The 21,632-nt window shown below is 43.6% G+C and overlaps 1 protein-coding gene across 1 annotated transcript in view; it reads left to right on the top strand.

Annotated features, from left to right (window-relative positions):
• The first annotated feature begins 2,224 nt into the window (after positions 1 to 2,224).
• Positions 2,225 to 21,632, top strand: part of adamtsl5 (ADAMTS like 5) — a 34,750-nt gene continuing 15,342 nt past the window's right edge. The window contains 4 exon segments of the mRNA XM_030415445.1: positions 2,225 to 2,986; positions 14,197 to 14,272; positions 20,997 to 21,166; positions 21,396 to 21,456. Of these exon segments, the coding sequence (XP_030271305.1) occupies positions 2,934 to 2,986; positions 14,197 to 14,272; positions 20,997 to 21,166; positions 21,396 to 21,456 (360 nt within the window). The 5' untranslated portion in view covers positions 2,225 to 2,933.

Below are 21,632 nucleotides of genomic sequence, written 5' to 3'. Positions count from 1 at the left end.
AAAGTTCATATGTGTCTTACCTGCCAGTTTATAACAGTTATTATCGAGAGCGGACAGGGAAAAGAACGGAATTGAGCATTTCTAACCGCACTCGGTAATCGTCGCTTCGGGACTTCCCCGACCCTGAAGTTGATGGAGGAGAGTTGAAATCTGTTTTTAGCTTCACAATAGAAATCCAGCTAAGCTAGCGGAGGTTAGATGCCCCGGACTATGTGCTGAGACCCTATTTGTACTGTTGCTGAAGTTTGGTGCTGTTCTGAGCATTATTTGTGGCTTTTTGGTGGCGGTTTATATTTGGATCCATTTACTGCAGTGTATTGTTGTCGTGCGGTCGTTTCTGAGGTTGATAAAACTCCGTAAATTAGCGGTCTGCTAACTTGATCTCTTGAGAGGGAGTCTAACACAGTTTCACGGTGATTTAGACCATGGGTTAAATTTAGACCGGAATATCCCTTTAACACGTTACGTTCAGTCGACTTCCTCGCTCGCTCACTTTCTCCCAGAAGTTCTCATGAAAGGCGACCGTATGAAACACTCTGTTTGAGATACTGTAAGCACACAACTCAACAAAATAAGTAACGAAGATTATGTCGTTTTCAGAGCTTTTAACTTAAAGTTCTTACGTATTATATCTTTAAACCACACACGTCTGCCTGTCTGTCTGTAGATTTATGTCTCTGCTGGCTCACTTTGTCTGCAAGTCAACATTTGTAGATCCGTAAATCTGTAAAGGGCTTCGTATGACTGCGACATCACATCCTGTGTACTGCTAAGTGCTCCGATTCAGCATAATATTTACACTAACAACATGACCCCACGTCGTCAAAAACAAGCCGCTACCTACCGGCTGTAACAGACACTGACAGTCGATCTCACAGCTAACGCTCTGAGACAGACGCCGACACCCCGGCAGCTCTGTGGGGAGAAACTAATGTCGTCCTGTTTCCTCTGTTATGACTGCACGGCTCCAGATGAAAGTTCAAGGTCGCGTGTTGAAACCGCAGCACGGCTCAGATGAGTCGTCTCCGCCTTGGCTGCAGCTTAAAGAGGAGCTGTGACAGACTCGAGGTGGAGACGGCGCTCTGAGTTCACGCGAAGGCCGCGTGGTCGCCCTGTCACTAACACATCCCATTCATACTGCGGGAAACCGGAGAGGACCTGCATGTTACCGCCATCACAAAGTGCGCTCCACTGTAAGACAAGACCTGCTAAAAGGAGAACGAGGTGCTTCAAGTGTAAAGCTCAGCGAGAGACAAAGGAGGGATTCTGTTACACACAGTCAGAGAGAAAGAGGAGATTTCAGATAAAGGAGAAGCTGGTGTGGAGTGATTAACACGGGAAGGTGTCCCGACACGTAGATAAAGATCTGACTGGTGAAACGCTGGAGTCACAGAGCAGGAGGAAGGTGAGGATGAGGAGAAGGTGACGGGATGTGAGAGAGCAAGAAGGACTGTGTGTGCGTGGACTTGTATGAGTCACATTGTGGGGACTCGCCTTCCTCATGGGGACAAAACGTCCCCAAAAAGGAAATTATTGAATCTTAGGGTGAAGACTTGGTTTAAGGGTAATGGTAGAGATGCAATTTGGAATTTAAGACGTTGGGTTCACAAAATTATAATCCAGAGGAAATGAAGTATAAGAGAAGTTTAATTTGCAGGTGCTTCATATCCTGATTATCATGTTCTGATCCATCTGAGAATAAAAAAACCAACAACAAACCAGATAAAGATCCCCACAAGTACACTTTCTTCCTGTGAAGCCTTCTGCTCATCTGAAAATACAAAAAGAAATAAAAAATAAAATGGAAAATACAACATTGGGTTTTCTGGATTTTGATTTTGTGCGCCAAGTTTAAAATTTAAACTTTCTTGTGGTTTTATTTCGACTCCTTTTAAGTCATTCTGGATCCTCTGGGACATTTTACTCACAGTGGAGAAAACACATCTCTAATAAACTGAATTAACTAGCTGACAACACAGTTTCATACAATTTTTTCTTATTTCCCTCCGAGAACAGCTTCTTTATTCACTTATTGAGTTGAGTTTGTATTTTTACCTCATTATAACCGTAAATATTAAAATTCTAAGTTTGAATTGCTTCTCCAAAATCTACATAATGCCCCTTTAACTTATGAACTGTATCTTTATGGGCTGATAACTTTAAGTTTCCTGGGGTTCATCTTCAGCTGTGTGGCTCAGCTCCTCTTCACCTTCACGGTTGAAACGTCGTGTCGCCTCCTGGACTTCGGAGGAGCTGCCGGGCTGTGATTGGAGGAGAGAGGCGTGTGTTCCGGGCAGGAATGCGGCGCTCAGGTGGAGAGAGAGAGAGAAAGAGAGAGAGAAAGAGGGAGACACCCGACACAGCAGCACCGCGCTCACACGGCCGAGCACGGCGAGACTGGCTGGAGCGCTGCGCCCGGGGCTCTGCGCGCACATCGGTCCGGACTGGAAGGTCAAAAAAATAAATTAAAAAAAAAACCCCAGAAGAAACCAGAACTGGAGCTACCTGCTGATACAGGAGGGGAGTGAGTGGACGCGAGGGAAGCCACCTGCATGGAGGGACACAATTATCTTGCTTTCTGTGTGGATTAATGTGGAATCTCAGCTGTTGATTGTTAGTTTTTTGGAGCTTTTCTCCCGCTGATGTTCGGCACAAGATGCGTCTTTCGTTGCGCGCCCTGTGATTTGTTCTGTTGGCTGAGAGTTGGGTCGGAGCTCTGCAGCTGAACGTGACAACAAAAGACAAAGTTCATGCAAAGTTTCCCCCTTTTTAAAAAAAACAAACAAACAACAAGAAGAAGAAGAATAGGAAGGAGGATCCCTGCAGGATATGGATGGTGTTCGGTCAGACAGCCGTGTGGCTGGGATGCACTGCGCATCTGAGCCGCGACGTTTCTCACCATGATCCGGGCGCAGAACCGCACCTGACCACCGATGTACCTGAACACACATCCACAAGGATCTACCATGTCCTCAGCACTGACGAGGTAAGACACCAGGGCTTTAAAGAGTGTGTCTCTGGCTGCTGCAGGAGGGAGCATGAGAACCGAATTAAGGTGATTTATGAGGCTGGACGCGGTGAGATCAGCTCCACAGACAGGTTGAGGGGGTTTCTTTTCTTGAAGAGTGGAGGCTGTTTGTACTCTACAGTTTCATTTCAGTGAGGAGGAAATATGTGGTGGCTTTAAATATTTACCTTGAGTCATTTTGCTTTGCGAGGGGCTGCAAAAAAAGAGCTTTGAACATTTTGTTGCAGTGCAGTGAGGGATGGGAGGTGATAAATTCCAGGGACAGTTGAGTTATTCTCACCCGGCTGGAAGCTGTTTGTTCTGCCGGTCACTTCATCACAAGCACAGAAGGGAAAGAAGTGATGGCTCAGGAGTTATTCTGGGTGCATGTTTGCAACCTGGAGCCTGTGTGTCGCCCGGTATTTGTCATTTTCATCAAACAAACTCGACTTGAGGCAGTTCTGGATAATCCGCGGTGCAGTTGTGTATGTTTGCTCTGAGGGCAGAAGTCACATCCAGCCTGCTGTAGGCCACTTCCTGCCCGTGGGGTGAGGTAATCCTCCTGCCACACAGTATCTGGGATATATTGCAACTCCTGGCTCTGCATTCCACTCATCCTGCTGCACTACCTTTATCACCTAAATGTCACCAGGCTATAAATACCCAGCTCATATTTTATCTAATCCCGTCCCTGCCGCAGAGAACACGAACACAGGCGGCAGAGCGTGTGAATCTTTTTCCTCAAACTGCACAAACGTAAAGACTCGATCCTCCTGAATGTCTGTCTCGAAGGACAAGTTCAACCCCCAAAAATGAGGATTCAGTCGTTATCTGCTCGCCGCCATGCAGACGGGAAGTCCACAAAACATTTCTGGAGCTAAACAGACTTGCAGGATTCTCCTGAACAGCTGAAGTAGATGGAGACTTGATTTAAAATGCAAAAAGAAAAAGTCCATACAGCTCATCAGACGTAAACCAAGTGATCCTAAACTGATAAATAAATATGGGTTTTACACTCTTTTTTTTTAAAAGCTGTAGCTGCTAAACTAAAAGAAATAGCGCACGACTTTTTGGAAGTAGGTGAACGACCTCAGCCGCACGCTGAAGATGTAAACAACCAACTTGGGATCTCAAGGCCGCCTGAGACACATCAGATAAGCATGTGTGGAGCCATTTTGTGTCAAGTCGCCAGCTACTTCAGAAAGTGACTGAACGTATCAGAACTCCTCTTCTGAGGAAAGAGCGTCTCATCATGGCGAGACTAAAGGTTTATAAGTCGGGCAGAGCGTGGAGCTGTTAAACGTGATCAGTCGGACCCAAAGTGATCAAACCATCAAAGATCAATACAAGTTGAGCTCCCTGACAGATCGATTAAACTCATCACAAATCCAGAATTTTCTAATTGAAGAGCTCGACAGCAGATGACGCCTGAATTTAGATTTTTAGGTGAAATTATCCTTCTGAATCATAACTTTAATCGTGAGCTTTTTCCTTTTTATTGGCTGCATTCGATGTGATGTGTCGGGAGAAATGTGTCGGCCGTCTGTCAGCCCGGACTGATTCGGCTCGGGGCGTTTTCTGTCTCTCTGATGACTCTTTGGAGGAATGTTTGTTTGGGAAGGAGCCATCCGCCCCATGAACAGATTTAATCTACTTACCATGGTACACTGAGCATATAGCTTCAAAACGAGGACTCTAATTAGGCGTTACATGCAGTGATGTCACTCTCTCCTGCGGGGAGGAATTTACAGTCCTTTTCTTCCCCTCTGTGGACTCTGAGCACACGAGAAGGGACATCATTACTTTAAGAAAGACTGCGTTAATTGTCAGAAAAACTGACTTAGTACATTTTTTACAGATGTACGATCACATGCACTTTCTGTGATGGGCCCCAGATGTGCACACAGCTCGTGATCCACAGTAAAGTCACGTCAAGAGTAGAAAACTAAAAAGTTCAGTTAATGAAAAAGACCTAAGGTAGCAGATTAATTAAAAGTGGTTCAAGGTAAAAAAGTCGTTCAGCCGCAGCACAGACAGTTGCAGATGTTTCTTTGTACCCCTGAGCCTCAGATGTGATGTGTAACAACTGTCAGGGACGAAAAAATGCTTCATTGTCTCATCTTTGGAAGATAAAATATACCACAGTCGCTGAATGCCTCCAAACTGACTCAGAATTTGAAAGTGAACTGATTTAAATATCTAATATGGAAGAAATCTGCATTAAAATGTCTAAAAACGACCAAACTTTTGTTATTTATTGGTTAAATTGTGTATTTACTTTATCGCAAATGTCAAACCCACAAGTTTACTCAAGGTTGCGGAACGAACATGAACTAAAATATATGAACTAAACTAAAATATGACCTCGTCCTCGAACCTGATTCAAGTCTGACAGACTTTAGTAAGAGATGTTGGTTGTTTAATGGTGTTTTTTCAGCCCAAACATCCTGATAACTTTACTCTACGTTTATTCGTAAGCTAACGTCTTCGTGTTTGATTCAGGTCAACTCTCACGTCACGTTACGTTAATGAAGTCAAGAACATTTTCCCTCCAGCTCCAGTCAGCAGTCGACATTACTGAACATAAACACCCGACAGAGGAGGTCACCTCCGGATCACTGCTGCAGTCTGGCTGATAAACAGGAGTGAAGATACCCAAAAAAAGTCACATTTTTAATTTGTTTTGGCAGAGTTCCCTCTTAGCTGCAGAGATTACATGTCATGCGTTTCAACTGCCGAATGGTTTGTGAGGTTTTCTTAGCTTTTTAGGTTGTTTTAGTCATCGTTAAACAACTGCTGATATAAAAACAATGAACATTACTTGAACGTTCATGGATGAGATTGTGTTTTTTTCTCGTTTTTTTCACTTAAGTTTTGTCACATTTGCTGATTTTCTCCCTCGACCTCTGACGAATCATCTGAAGCGTCTGGCAACCGAATGAAAAGCGCTGAACAAAATTAGATTTCTCTGTTTGAGTTCTGAGACATTTGAATGTAGAAATGTTATATATTAAATCTTTAAGATCTTCAGCTTCTGGGATCCAGACAGATATTTCCCGACACGGTTACTCATCTTTTCTGCTGATGAATCAACTGGAACAGTTTCGTGTCTATTCAGGCCTTTAGCTGCTCACTTCCAGTGAGTAATCCCGTCACAGATTTCTCAGTAACATCACACAAACGTCCCTGATACAAAACCTACAGAGGTGCTGATGTTAAATCAAAGAACCTCAGACAGTTTTCTGCACACTTTTGTTAATTTCTCAGGGAATAATGGAGACATGTTTATATGCCTGGTGAGTAAAATCTGGTGAGCTGACTTTATGGTTCAGCAGTTATCTGATTGAGCTGAAGGGGTCTGTTGGGCCTTTGCAGAGGATTTTCTAGTTTTCTGGTGATTCAGTTGGATGTAGTTCATGTCTGTTCAAGCCTTCAGGTGTTTAAACTTCCCTCCAGGGAGTAAACCCACCACAGCTTCCTCCTTCACCCCAGAACACAAAACCTACCGAGGTCCAGATGTTGAAACCGAGGCCACAGCTGCTGAATTTATTCACACTGAAGAATACAAAACCCAGGAATGGGAGCAAAGAGCAACAGGGATTGAAGTCAGTAGCACACTGATTTTTCCTCAATGGGATTTGGACATGTCACAGTCGGAGAAGGCTACAGGTTAAAATTAAATGAATTATGTCTGAATTCCATTCAGCTGCTTCGGTTCCAGGATCCCGGTGTTCTTCACGCTGGCTCACTCAGACCCGTGGTTATCGTAATTAATTACACCTGTACTTTTCCGACGACGACAAATCAAAATGTCTGCAGTTAAAAGGCCGACTGTTGCTGCGGCTGTGGGCTGTAATTGTTCTTCGGGGAGGGTTTCAACTTTTGACAGGCGAGAAACGGACCGTAATGTTCTGCCCCGGCGACAACCTTTTGTCCTGAACAGGTTCACTTCTGCTCTACCTTTTGTCTGAGTGTCTACACGCTGGACAGACTCCAGAATCCACTCCAAGATTTATTAACCACATAAACTCTCTTAATACAAAACCTGCAGATCCAAACAGAAGGTTAACACGTGGTGAAGGACGGAAACCATCGTTGTATCTGAAGACATGTCATGTTCCTGTACAACATCCTGATCACCTGAACGTTGTTTCTGGCGTTGAACCAGCTACTGAACATAAAAACGATGAAGTCAGACAGTGATCGTGCTGACGGACAAGGTTCAGTCAGATAAGAGTTTACCGCTCCGTGTTTGTGTCTCTCTGCACGAACCCTTCGACAAAACCTCGTCTTTACTGTGTGAAAGGATTAAAGCTGCGGTTTGTACACAGTTACTGTCTTCCTGCGTCTGTCAGCAGGATGTTTTTAAAAAACCTCGTGAAAGAATTTCCATGAGGTTTGATGAATGTGTCGGCTTTGCGCCAGGGAACAATTGATTTGTTTTCTTGGTGGCGATCCAGATCTGGGATTTCTGCCTCTGGAGCCATTAATGTTTTCAAACCGTAATTAAGAAGCTGATGGAGACAAAGAAAAGCCACTCCCAATCCTGCGGGTACATTCACAGCTAGGTGTGAAGCAGGGGTGGAATGTAACTGAGTACATTTACTTAAAGGGTAATTTTACACATTCAGGTGTGTTGTCAGGTCATGCGAGGAACATCTGCGTCTAATCGGATAAAATGCCTCCACTGATGGCAAAGTTGCATTGTGGGTAATGTAGGCACCATGTTTATAAAGTTAGAAAGAAGCAGGGGGAGATTTTTCTTCGAGAATTTTATTCTTGACTGTCTATTTTGTGGTTTTGACGCTGGAAACACGACCACGTTTGTCCACAGAGGCCTCAAAAATCAACAAAAGATAAAAGTTCCATGTGGCAGCTTTAAGTTAAAGATCTGAACACTAAAGAAATGTTCGCTCTGGTTCACTGACGCCTGGTAGAAGAAGTGATTCCCCTCAGTCGTATCTCGTCGCTCGTTGTTTATCACGTATCATCTCTGCCCCGTTTCTCATGTTATTAGACGATGACTGTAGATGACCTGAGAGGCTCTGCTTCAGTCAAAGTGGCTGTGAAAAGATAATCTCATAATCCCTGAGGTATGACGGTGTATGAAGTTTGTTCTCCCTGTCGTGGAAGGAGCGAGTTAAGTGCATCGAAGCGAAGGGAAGGGAAGGGAAGGGAAGGGAAGGGACCACGGTTGAGCAAGAGGCAGAGTCTAGACATCTAGGCAACAACAAAACCAACATCACGATACCGACGCCTGTCTTTCATTCAGTTATTTACCGCAATCCTCTCTGGGTGTTTTGTCCGACCGTACAATAGTGTTGCATTTCTTTTTTTTTCCTCTAAATGTTTTACTACGTCTTCCAGAGAGGCAGCTGCTGAGGCACAAAGACCCTCGGCTTGTGTTCAAAGAGGCTCTTCTGGTTAATGCATGCTGACCTACGCCTCCGAGCGCTCGATTGTTGCTGCCTCATTCATAGTCAACACAGATCCAAGGGGTCAGATCTGACCACAGAGCCCTCACACTGAACATCTGTTAAAGGTTGTGTCAATTCATTCAGCAGCGTGCTCCATATAACCATCAGCCCCTCCACCAGGCTCTCCCCAACGCTGGGTGGGTCTCAGCTAAATCTCTGGCGGGGTCAGAGGTTAAGACCGGCCCCTGGTTGGAAGACGTATTGCTTTTCCAAACGTGGTGGGTGTGCAGGCAATTGTAAAAAAAAAAAGGACGCCTGTGGGTCACCATAGAGAAACACTCAGCCCAACGCTAAGAAGCTGAAGGAGCAGAGATCTTCAGTCAGGTGTCTCCTGTGTTGACATGACTCACACCGTCCCGGAGGTCAAAGAACACATTCTCACCTGCAGCACCCTCCAACCGGAGCGCGGTAATGGCTTCAGTGTAATTGAACGATAACAGCATGGAGCCGCTGTTTATTTGTGCAGGGTGGGACTGAGGGAGCTACCTGTCTGTCAGGGTGTGTTCAAGCAAAGGTTTGCGAGTTCAGTCGTTAGAGAGGAATTATCAGCGAGGGGCGGGGAGAGTTCAGCGTCTTTGAGCTCCGCTGGATGGAGGTTTGTTTCCCATCTGACTCTCTTTATGTGGGCAGAAGGCACTTTGTTCACATGTCAGGTGGTGATGTTCATCTTGGACTCTCATCAAGAGGGTTTCTCACGCATAAGAAAGCGTTTATTAGGGCTGCGATTAAAGATTAGTTTCAAGGTCGATTAATCTCGCAATTGTTTTCTCACCAAGTTGATAAAACTGTATAAAAAATCAGTGTTTCCCAAAGTCCAAGATGTCGATATTCATAATTAAGAAGCTGAATCAACTATCACATTACTTGGAGATTGATTTAATTCTTTGGTAACTTGTAGATTTATCGTTACAGCTTCAGTGTTTATCCACGGCAACGCTACAAAATCCTAAAAATCACCTTATTAAAAGTAAATAAATCCAAATCTGACTCAGAATACAAATTGAGAGGAATCCACTAGATAAAAAGTAATTAAAAAGCGAATTGTACAGATTATTATTGTTTGCGTTACTTTGTATTTTTTGAGTGTGTAAACTTCTGTGTGGAGGAACAGTCCATGAAGATATTAAAATATAGTAAGTAATGAAAGATTATGTCTCCTGATATCTTGTTTTCTCAATCCAAAGTCCAAAGAGTCAGTTTACTTTGATAGACAACTAAGAAAACCAGAAAATATTCACATTTGAGAAGCTAATATAAAAGGATTCTAAGCAACGATTAATAGATTGGTTGCAAGCTATAGAATTAATTGTGAACTATTTGATTATCGATAAATACGTTTGAGTAATTCTCTAAGAAAAAAAGTCAAAGTCCTCTGATTCCAGCTTCTTAAATGTGAAAATGTTCTGTTTACTTTCCTCTTCTGTGACAGAAAACTGAATTTAATTGGGTTTGAGGACAAAACGAGACATTTGAGGACGACGTCTTTGGCTTTGTGACAAGCAGATTGACATATTTTGGACCAAGTTATAGTTTAATCAAGAAAACAATCAACAGATTATAAAATAATCTTCATGTGTAGCACGATGAGCGATTAATCTTTTATCTTGGTGTTAAAGTTTCGCTTAATTTTAACCAAAATCTATAAACTCTTTTACGAGACTCCGGCTGTAACTAACATGAAACAGTTAATCATTTTGCTGAAACATGACATATAAACTTCTGCTGAGATGAAATGTCGTCTGATCGCCTCATCGTTTGTTTGATGATAAGAGCAGCTCGGCGTTGTGTTTTTGGCGGGCGGGGTCACAAGAGCGACTAATGTCAGTCAAAATAAACAACTAGTCTCGTATTGATTAAAGCCGTTTCCCTCTCCCTGCCCCGGAGCTATTCACTAATGTGCTGCTATAGTCTTAATGAGAGCAGGAGGAGGCGGACTGACCCCTGCTCACCTCTGTAAGGGCCCCTGCAGGGAGGGGGGGCCCGGCAGTCAGCGACCGGAGCTGCTGTCTTTTCATGTTCAGAACCTGAAGCCAGACGTCGAGAAGTGAAACTGAGAGAAACGGCTTCGTCTCTGTGGGTTAGCCTGCACCGAATGTCATTTTCTACGGTGTATATATAAAAAACTTCAATCGAGGTTTAATGAAGCTTTGAGTGTCTGTCAACAGATTTTATGACATCATCAAAACATCCCCAGTTTTAATAATGTGACGTTTTGTTGTTGTGGTTATTAAAATGTCGTTCATGGTGCTGCTGGATCGCTTCACCAGGCGGATCGGCGCCACCTCGTAAATAGAAGTGGGTTCTGTTGTTGCTTTAACAGTTTGACCACAGTGAAAATGTGAAACAGTATTTCATGAGGTAAAAACATGATCATTGTGGGAAATTATCACATCAATCTTTTTCTAATAAATCTTGACCTTGAGCTCTGAAGCTACAGGAAATGTTTGGATCACACAAGTTGGAAACAATCCTACACAGCTAAATAATATAAATCCATCTTGTCCATCGACTTTGATCGGATCTTTAAGAAGCATTAGTCTGACTAAATTCGGACCGGATCGGATTTCTCATAGTCGGATTAAAACACCTAGATTATTTGATTGATAGTCGCATTACTCCTGCATGTATACGTTCCATCAGATCGGATCGGATTTTGCGTTCTGCGCAGGCTCGAGATTTTTTCCCGGGGCCGTGAGCCGGGCGTAGAAGGACGGCGACGGCGTCTTTCCTCTGAAATCACCGCAAGAAAGAGCGCCATTGTGCATCTAGTTTGCGTAATTATCATGTACCATGCATCTTCGTCTCGCTCTCCGTACGCCATCTTTCTCAAATGTCGAGGCAGTTTGTTGTTGCTGGTGACGTAAAGAGGTCAGCTGGAGGTGTTTCTGTTACCACTAGGTAAAATGGGTACAGCGCCACCTAGCGTACCGGGGTATGACATGCTCCAGACAATAATCCCATTTTCTCACCGGCATGTATACTCAGTTGCAGTTGTCTGATTGAGTAGCGTAGTCGAACTATGGCTGTAATCTGACTAAGCTGTGCATGTAAACGCACTGACTGTCCGTGTTGCCTCGTGACGCTCACTGTGTGCACATCTCAGTTTCAAGCTACTAACTTGATATTGGTGAATAAACTTTCTGGGCCACTGTCGAGAATAATCAGCTCTGATCAATTCTGTGGGATTGTGTGACGTGCCGCGTTGAAACCGTAGAAATAATCATCACATTTATTCGCATTTTGTAGCGTGTAAAGTGCACCCAACTCAGGATTCAGTCAGTAGAAACAGGTTTGGCTGGTCGAGTCTTTGTCGTATTTCTTTTTGCTTCAGTTCCTCAAACTTCTTTATCAGCCAACATCAGTATGTTTTTACCTGCAGCCTCAGAATCATTTTATTGTTTTAATGCCTCTCTTTGTCAGTCAGTTGTGCATCAGCTGTCTGAGCTGGGCTGCAGGGAAGACAAGTACATGGTTAGATTTGGAAAAACAACATTACCTGTGTAATTCCAGTTGTGCACGTATGACCTTTTGTTACCTCTTGTACGTACGTGATGTCGCTTTTACTACCTTACAAAGTTAAAATGCTGTAACTCACTGTTGACTTTTGGTTTCACACAGAACACAGATCACGTCTCCTGCTGACTGATTAGTTGTCTCGAGTAACAACGTCGTCCACATTTGAAAATAGGCAGAAAAACCGTGTCATTGATTTGAAGTTGAGGAGGTCAAACTCGCGAACACAATGGCCCTTCTGTCGTGAGGCTGAGATGCTAGAAATAAAATAAAGTCTGAGTGAAAATGAGACGGCCTCCTCCATCAGTCGAGGTTTGGAAGCCCGTTGCCTCTTTCGGTCAGCGCGACCTTCCTCGTTCCACTGATATAAATTCCCCCATGTAAGGCCAGGACGGGAGCTGGAGGGAAGGGCTGCTCAGCCAAGTGTGAGGGAGATGTGTATCGTTTAATTGGACAGGGCAACTACTGACCTGGGACCGAGCCAGCAGCCAACTCCAAAAGCTCTGGACCGGCTCTGTGTTTACGGTCCAGGGAGAGATAAAAAACAGCCTGAGAGAAAGAGAGAGAGAGATAGATGACAGACGGGCTGGAAGCTGACGGAGTGAGACGTGGGAGAGAAGGTCAGGGCGGAGGAAACAGAGACGATTGAGTTGTTCCTACCGCAACCTGTCGCACACGCTTTTCCTCGCAGTGCATTAATGAAAATGACACCTCCCGCCACACAACACGCTCGTAAAAGTAAAAGAAGACACACCGTCAGTAAAAGCTGTGCCAGGAAGCTTTCAAAGAGAGAGGGGGCTTTCCAAGAATCACTGCCGCTTCTCAGAAACGAGCGCTCGACCTTTTAATGAGTCAGAGGGAGAAAAAGACGGAGAGTCCACGTCTTCCCGCTGCCTCCAGGTAAAGGAGGAGGTGGCTCGCTGTGCTGGTACGACGCTGCTTACAGCTGCTTTTGACTCAGTTTTTAATTTGCCAACGTCGAGGTTTCAGCTCATACATGAGGATTGTTAAATGTAGCCTACAGAGCTCCGGATGTGAGCTTCACTGTGAAGGCAACAGCTGACCTTTTGTGTTTTTCTTTGCAAGTGCAAGTCTACGTCACGGAGATCCGCTGTAACCAGATGTTTACACTAACTGAGCTCTTATTCAGATTATTGGTGACCTGAAAAGACTCCATGTAGACTCAGCAGGTGGTTCTGGTTTCTTAGCGTCTTCTCATGCAGCAGAGGTCCACAGTGTGGCCGGGCTGGTTCAGTCAGGCGCAGTGGCGTGCGCAGACTTTTTGAAGGGCAGGGGCAAAAAGAAGGGCACTTTAGCTCGCGTTTTGGCTCCCAAGAGGGCACTTTAGCGCGTGTTTTGGCTCCCAAGAGGGCACTTTAGCGTGTGTTTTGGCTCCCAAGAGGGCAGTTAATCATGTTTTAACCAGCCAAGGGGGCAGTTTAGTGTGTTTTGCCAACCAAGAGGGCACTTTAGCGCGTGTTTTGGCTCCCAAGAGGGCACTTTAGCGCGTGTTTTGGCTCCCAAGAGGGCACTTTAGCGTGTGTTTTGGCTCCCAAGAGGGCAGTTAATCATGTTTTAACCAGCCAAGGGGGCATTTTAGTGTGTTTTGCCAACCAAGAGGGCACTTTAGCGCGTGTTTTGGCTCCCAAGAGGGCACTTTAGCGTGTGTTTTGGCTCCCAAGAGGGCAGTTAATCATGTTTTAACCAGCCAAGGGGGCATTTTAGTGTGTTTTGCCAACCAAGAGGGCACTTTAGCACGCGTTTTTCAACAATTGGGCCACAAGGGGGGGCGACTGTGGCCCTGCCCCCTCCTTGTGCACATCACTGGTCAGGCGGCTGTGTGGGAGTTGATAAGACGCTGCTGTGGGTGGAGGAGGAGCCGGGCAGGGGGAATTAATGATACTTGCTGGATGGGGGGGCATTCCTGACCTTGGCTCCTGCCCACAGGGGGTCGCAGTTGTGTGGCAGCTTATTTGTGGATATTATCAGTGACCTAAAGACCTCGGCTGTTTGAAGTGTCAGTCGCGTCTTTTTCTTTCGGATTCCTCTCAGTCCTTTCTTTGTCTTCTCAAACACCTCCGCTGTGACGACTTCTACGTCTTTGTGGTCGTGCGTTCCCGTGTTTAATCCATGTAAAGCGGCGAGGGTGTTTGTCACCGACCGACCGACTGACATGCTTGTTTCTCTCCCTGTCTCCAGGAAGCTGACTCTGTGCCAGGCCCTGACCTTCGTCCTGCTGCTGGTCGCTCCCGTCTGCACGTCGTCCCCGCAGGCTGTAAGTCCGACTGTCGCACATCAACACGAGTCACCGTGTGGCCTCCACAGAAATGTCTCTGCTGGGTGTCGACGCTTCTCACTATGTTGACCCTGGAGTGATTGTCAACCTCCTTCAGATGATGTGACGCTGAGTTTAGATGCACGTTAGGTCATTTCTGCCACTAGAGGGCTCTCAGTGAAAACAAAACAAAAGATAAAAGTAGCGAGGATCATGGGATTTGTTGTCTTCATTGTTAAACAACCAACAATGTGTCATGTAGATGTTCACAGGGTCTTTTGTTTTGAAAAGTGACCGGATGCACTTGACCGCTGTCTGACTTCCTGTCCGGATGGATCTGCAGCTACAGTCTGCATCCGCCAAAAATAGACTTATCGGGCTAGTATTCAGCTTTTTGTCTGATTATCGTCACCATGCATGACCGTCAGCATCATGTGCATAATTGCAGATAAATCAAGTTAATAATTGCACTAATTAGGCTCTGATGCAGCTTCTGTTCTCCGTCAGAAGTCACTCGCTCGATGTCCACGACACTATCACGAGGGAGCCTGTCATCACTAAATAATCTGAATATGCAAAGTAACTTGGAGCTTGATTATTAAATAGCTGTTGTTGAGTGAAAGTATACATATATAAATATACATTTTGATGCTTTTTATCTGTGCTGCAGGTTTATTGGTTCCAGATATCGGTTATCTTCCTGCTTGATGAGTAATAATCCGTCTCCTGTCAGCCCTGAAAACAATAAATCAGTCGATCCAGTTTTAACGCTGTAGGAAACTTACAAGCAACAAATTCACCAAAATATATAACAACGTTTTCCAGAAACTGCTGGAACTTGTGATTATTTTCATCATCAATTTATCAAGTAATTGGTCGGTGTATGAAATGTCAAAAATAAATTGTTCTTATGTGTTTTGTTCAACCAAAAGTCCAAAATTATGTATTTGTTATCTCTTTCAGAATACACACCATCATTTGATTCACTGCTGTTGTGAGATTATTTACTGACTGACATTTAATTGAGCCTTTATTAGTTACTGTATGTTTGAATTCTGATAAGTGAGCTCTCTGAGATGTTCTGATGCAGATTGTTTGGGCGTTCAGTTGAACACGATGAGTCTGTCGGCAGCCACGCTGTCAACCTTTGTGTCGTGTTGTGTAAATATACGGAGCTAATTGCTGGATGACAGTGTTTCAACAAGCGCGGCGCTGAATTTACACACAGGTCTCTGTAGTGTGAACCTGTCAGGGCTCGGGGCTGTTTCCCACAGCCTCCCCCGGCTTCTTCCTGCCTTTCTGTCTTCTTTTTCTTACATATGACAGAGTTAATTGTGGAGATTGAGCCAATTTGTTCGGAGGAAAACCCTGCAATCAGGTTCCAAGGAGGAAAATTCAGCTCATTTCTATAATAAACCAAATCACGGCCCGTCGGATGTGAGCAGGTCAGCCGGTCGCTGAGGTTCTGGGAGCGTTCTGATTGGGTTGTTTTTGCAGCGTGTTATTCCGTCCTGAAAATGTTCCTGTAAGGTCTTTCCATGCTCTGATTGCTGCTGCACCACCTTTTTTTCTGCTGTGGCGTCCATCTTTCATCACCGTTTGTCTTGTTGTCAGGCAGACGGCCACCCAAACCTTCCCCCCCCCCCTCCAGGCCCGGTTGGAACAACCCGACAGAGACACATGTAGCCCGCTCCGTCACATCAAACACAGGAATGCAGTGACGAGTCAACACACTCACGATCAGTTGTTGAAGTTTAGTTGTCGGGGAAAAGACAGCAAACCCGAGTCACGCTGGTGACATTTAAACAGAAGTAATGACACTGTGGGGGGAAACAGAGTCGTGACGCTTTTAAAGAGTTGTTTTAGATTACTGAAACATTTTCTGCATTGAGTCATCAACCGCAGCTGCACTGGCAACGTCTCTGTTGTCGACAAAACAAGACGAGCAGAACATTGTTGGATGGATTTCTACATGTGAGAGTGATGTGAATAAAAAGGCTGTCAGGTTCACACTTCTTCTTTTACTGTTAGAAACTTTTCTTGCTCTCACAGGATCATTTTTGTCTAATCGACACGTGTTGGTCAGCTTGTCTTGTAGCCTGAGCGGTTGCAATGTCAGATTCACCTCACGGCTGCTGTCAAAATACTGGATTATTACTTGAGTAGTATTTGACATGTTGAGGCTGCTGCGATATGAGACGTCCAGGTGACTTTATTTTTATACCTGCAGGTAGATTTGGTTTGCAGTGGAAGAGGACAAAGCAGCTGTCTTGAAAAACAGGATAAAAGTTCTCAAAGCTATTAATCTATTGGACATTTCTTCTATGATGTCTTAAAAAAACTAGCCCCTTGTTATTTATCTTGTTGAGTTGTGAACTTACTTGGGCGCCAAAGTTTCCAACAATGTTCAAACTCCACACGTTCAGTCGGTTGCATGTCGCTTTAACTTCTGGGAGGGAGTCAGAGAGTGAGACTTAGCATAACGTGAATAAAACTTTAAAACATGACGCTGTCCGTGAACATTTGTGCCTGAGTTGCAGATCGATAAGTTCAGCCGCGAGGTACCGAGCAACAGCACGAACTGAAGGTGCGTCTGTCTGTGTGCTTAAATTCAGGTGAACCTCCGACTGAACTCAGCACTCAGCAGAGACTCTGGTTCTGGTTCTGGTTCTCTCTCTCTTCTCTGTAACGTTTATAAAGTAAGGTACATTTCCCCTCCAGCTCCAGTCAGCAGTCAACATAACAGAACAGAACCACCTCCGGATCACTGCTGCTGAAGAGAAATCACCTTTTTTTAATCCAGAAAGTTAAAAAGTAATCTCTGAGCTCTCCTCCCGTCGGATCAGAACAGAATCTGATGTGACTCCGGGTGTTTATTCCTCCTAAAGGGCTGGGGTCATTTTCAATATACACAAGAGATAAGTAAATGTTTTTTTTTATTTGTAATTTTGACATATTTATGATCAAATACTTACTGAAATAATCAAAAGTTCAGATCTGACAGAACAAGGTAGTGAAGTCCAGTCTTATCTAGTTTCTGTCCTTTAAAGGAACATTTTCAAACCACGACACCAAAGACGAATATCAGATTGATTCCATAAAAGCTCGATGGAATGGAATAGGACAGTTTCCTGTAACGAAACAATCACTGAACTTCTCTGCAGACCAGACTCCAATCTGTCCACATCTTCCCGACATCTGCAGCTCCGTGTTTGTCCTTGTTGTTACTCCTCGCTCTTGTTATTTGAAGAATGGCGAAGAAGTAGTCTGTTTTTCATTGTTGAGGATGCCATCTTGTTTGAGTTTTACTGGAATTTTTACCGAACCAAAGAAGTAACAATAACAGATCAGCTGATCGTCCACACGTCCACGACTAGCGTGGACGTGTGGACGATCAGCTGATCTGTTATTGTTATTTCTTTGCTTATTATCAGAGGTTATTTCCGTCTTTACTGTATGTATTTGCCTTTCAAACACGAGAGCAGTTTTTTTTTTTTCCTGCTCATGTGAAGAAAAGGAGGGGGCGCCTGGGTGTAAAGGTCAAAGGTCACTTTCATTAATCTAGAATGCCGGCCGACCCCATCTCCAACTGTTATCAACGCTAATTTGGCCGCTGGTAACACTAATGAGGGCGACCTCAGGTGACCCTGCCATGGAAAATGATGCAGAGTCATAGCACAGGTCGCTCTCAGCTGAGTGTGTGTGTGTGTGTGTGTGTGTGTGTGTGTGTGTGTGTGTGTGTTGGCCTCAGCTGTTTTTTTTTTTTTTTCTTGCTGTACAGAAACATAAATGTTCAGCTGCAGACGAGCATTTACAGATGAAGTTCGTCACGAGTTGTCATCAAAAACACTGTTTCCATGGCAACTTTCCCTGTAATACATTTGTTTTCATTACACTCGGTTATTATCGAGGCCGGGGGGTTCAGAAGAGTTTGCGCTAATGATTTTATAAATGACTGATTGGATGTTTCATAAACAGTCGGCTCTTCTGTTTGTTGAGTCGTTCAGAGAGTCGGGAAGTTTAGTTATTAATTGAACTAACTAGACGGTTGTCGCTGATCCTTAAACAAGTGGAGCTGATCGTTAAACTCAACTTTTAGTTCCTGGAAACGCTGTCTGACACGCAAATACTGTGAATAGTTTCTTATAATGAAGAGTCAAGGAAACGTTTTGCTTTGGTTCCTTGTTTTCCACAGGCTCACTTTTAAAAGTAATATTTCTGGCTGCGCTCTTTGGATGAACTGATGAGGTTTTGGTGGTAAAATGTCACTGTTGGCTCACAAAACAGATTATTGAGCATAACATTATGAAAATTATGAAATCATGACATTATATATCTATTTTATATTTCATTTCATTTATATTTGTTTATTTTTCCGGATCCATCTTTTCAAATGTGAGGGTTTGCTGCTGAAATTTGACTGTTTGGATTCAAATAGAAACTCTCAATTTAAGAGACAAAACATATTATTGGATACATGGAAAAATAATTGAGAGATTAATGAAGAAATGATTTGTTTGAACACAAATAATGACATGACAGAGACATCCTGCTTCTCTGCAGGAGCAGATCTGATTACACACCAGAGAATCCTGCTGCATACATTATCATATTAATGAGGAAAGTGGCGGGAAACGAGGAGAAGCAGATACTCCACATTACTTTGGCTTCCTGGCAGACATGTTGTGTGTGTGTGTGTGTGTGTGTGTGTGTGTGTGTGTGTGTGTGTAAAGAGTTAAACGTGTGTGTGAGCCAGCTCCTGTAGGAGACACCGGTGGGAACGCTGCCAGCTTCAGTCCTCCTCCGGGGCGAAAACTCTGGAATGTGTTTAAGGAGCGCCATTGAGATTTTTCTAATCACTTTTATTGTTTGGCTCTGACGATCCCGATCCACCAGGCTCACAAGGTTGTTTTTTTTTTTAATACCAACAACTCTTGACTAGATTTATCTGCCTGTTGGGTTCCTGCCTATAAATAACGTGGGCTTGTCAGGCGTCACAGTGAACTACCTCCAACACTCTTTTCACAAATGATATCCCATCAACACTGGTGTCTCTGGTTTCCTCGTGTACACAAACACACGCATGCAGGGAATGTGAGCTGATGACAGTTCCCTGTTTCCACCTGACAGCTTTGAACACGCAGGCCGTCGCTGCAGAGTGATGCTGCAGAGCGATCAGAGAGCAGATAGTCGTGTTGTCCCTGCAGCGTTTAGCGTTCGCTGTCTCTCGAGCTCGACTCCCCGGACACCGTTATAAACAGAAGTTATCCAGCAGCACCGGACAGAAACTGATCAATGTTATGTGTTACTGTAAAATCTGAGAATGGAACCAAATGAAGTAGACTAATGATTATAATTTGTTATAACTTTTTAGCTTTTAGAACTCAGATTTATTTGTCTATGTAGTAAAGTGAGGTCAGCTTCTAAAATGTACATTGTACCTCCAGCCCTCTTGATCGGCCCACGGCCATCTTTGAACCCAGCCCTTTATTTTGCTCTCACCTGCACACCTGTAAAGTTTCATGACTGCGCCTTGTCTGGCTTTTTATAGCAAGGATCATAATTTCAGCCAGCAGACAAGGTGAAAACAACACCAGCAGCACTAGAGGGGAAGAGAATGATGGAAGTGGGATACAGTGACCTGCTACAAACGTGGGACGGGGCCATAAAATGGGGAGTGATTGGCCCGTTTTCTTACCTCCTACCTCTCGATCCACGGACATTATGATGCAGGGTTGGGCGATGTCTGCCGAACATAGTAAATGAGCAAAAACAAAAATAAAGGACAGCGCTCCTATCTAACTGATCATTCTTGATTTTTGCCACATGGACATTTAAGGAAAGAAGCCCTTCTGCTATGGAGGACGAAACCTGAAGTATAAATAAATAAATAAATAAATTAATGCATAAATAAATAAATAAATGCTGAAATAAATTAATGAATAAATAAATGCATGAATAAATATATAAATAAATACAGGAATAAATAAATGCATAAATAGATAAATAAATGTATAAATAAATAAATGAATAAATGCATAAATAGATAAATAAATGTTTAAATAAATAAATGCATACATGAATAAATGCATAAACACCTCCTACCTCCTCATTAACATATGGACACAGAAATACAGAAATAAATAAATGTAGGTGAACAGAAATGTAGAAATAAATAAAAAGCATTTATTCTTTTATTTATACTTTTATTTATTTATTTATACATTTATTTCAGCATTTATGTATTCATTTATTTATGCATTTATTTATTTATACATTTATTTATTTATGCATTTATTTATTTATTCCTGTATTTATTTATATATTTATTCATGCATTTATTTATTAATTCATTTATTTCAGCATAATTTATTTATTTATGTATTTATTTATGTATTTATTTATGCATTTATTTATGCATTTATTTATTTATTTATTTATACTTATGTCAGGTTTAGTCCTCCATATTCTTCAGCGTGTTTCTAGCAAATTCACAATCTGTGCTATTTTGTTAGTATGAGATGCTGCTTTGTCCTCGGCTCTCCATGAACATAATACAGCTCCTCCTATCTGGATATATCTGTCGTGCAGTTTTGGGTAACAGGTTGCCAGGAACAAACGCTGAAGAAGACACGTGGAAAGAATGAAGAATAAACAACATTTCCTTTTTGCTCATTCACCACAGGGATTCAAAATAAGTCTCTCTCTGTCGTTTGTGTTTCAGTCCTGGGTTTCTGCGTGGGGTCCCTCCGCTGAGTCCTCAGCGGGGCGTCCGGCACGTGTTCGCCGGCAGCTGCACTTCAGGAACGAGTGGGCGCCGTGGAGCGGCTGGTCCATCTGCTCACGTAGCTGTGGGGGCGGAGCCTCAGTGAGGACGCGCACCTGCATCACCAGGTAGATACCAGCTGAGGATCAGTATGATTGGAAGGAAAACTAAGAAATGTTTTAGCGTTGGATGGATAAACTCACTTTTAACAATGTGTTTGCATGATGGGTGCCTCGTGTAGTTTGAGTCCGTTTAAATGACATTTACATGTGTTCATTTAATTGTCAATAATACTGATTAGCTAAATAAACCTGCTGTGTTTGATAAACTAATGAGTCTCTTCTCTCTGTGTCGCAGGAACCCCGTGGGTGGACCGTGTGCAGGAGATCCCAGACAGTACAAGATCTGCAACACCAAGGTCACCTCAGCGTAAAGACTTTCACGCTGCATGCAAACACTTTAGAACAATGGATGACGTGCGCTCTTGACGCTGCACGTGTAGGTGTGTTCAGGGCAGGTGTAGCAGCCGAGAGCTTTCAGGGCGTGATCTGGAATTTCACTGGCATATTAACTCGTGTCCTCACTCCACCGCTC

Source organism: Sparus aurata, chromosome 4 (assembly GCF_900880675.1).
Source record: "Sparus aurata chromosome 4, fSpaAur1.1, whole genome shotgun sequence".
NCBI classification, from domain to species: Eukaryota; Metazoa; Chordata; class Actinopteri; order Spariformes; family Sparidae; genus Sparus; species Sparus aurata.
The sequence above is the reverse complement of the archived record's forward strand: the minus strand, read 5'-3'. Positions and strand labels throughout refer to the sequence as shown.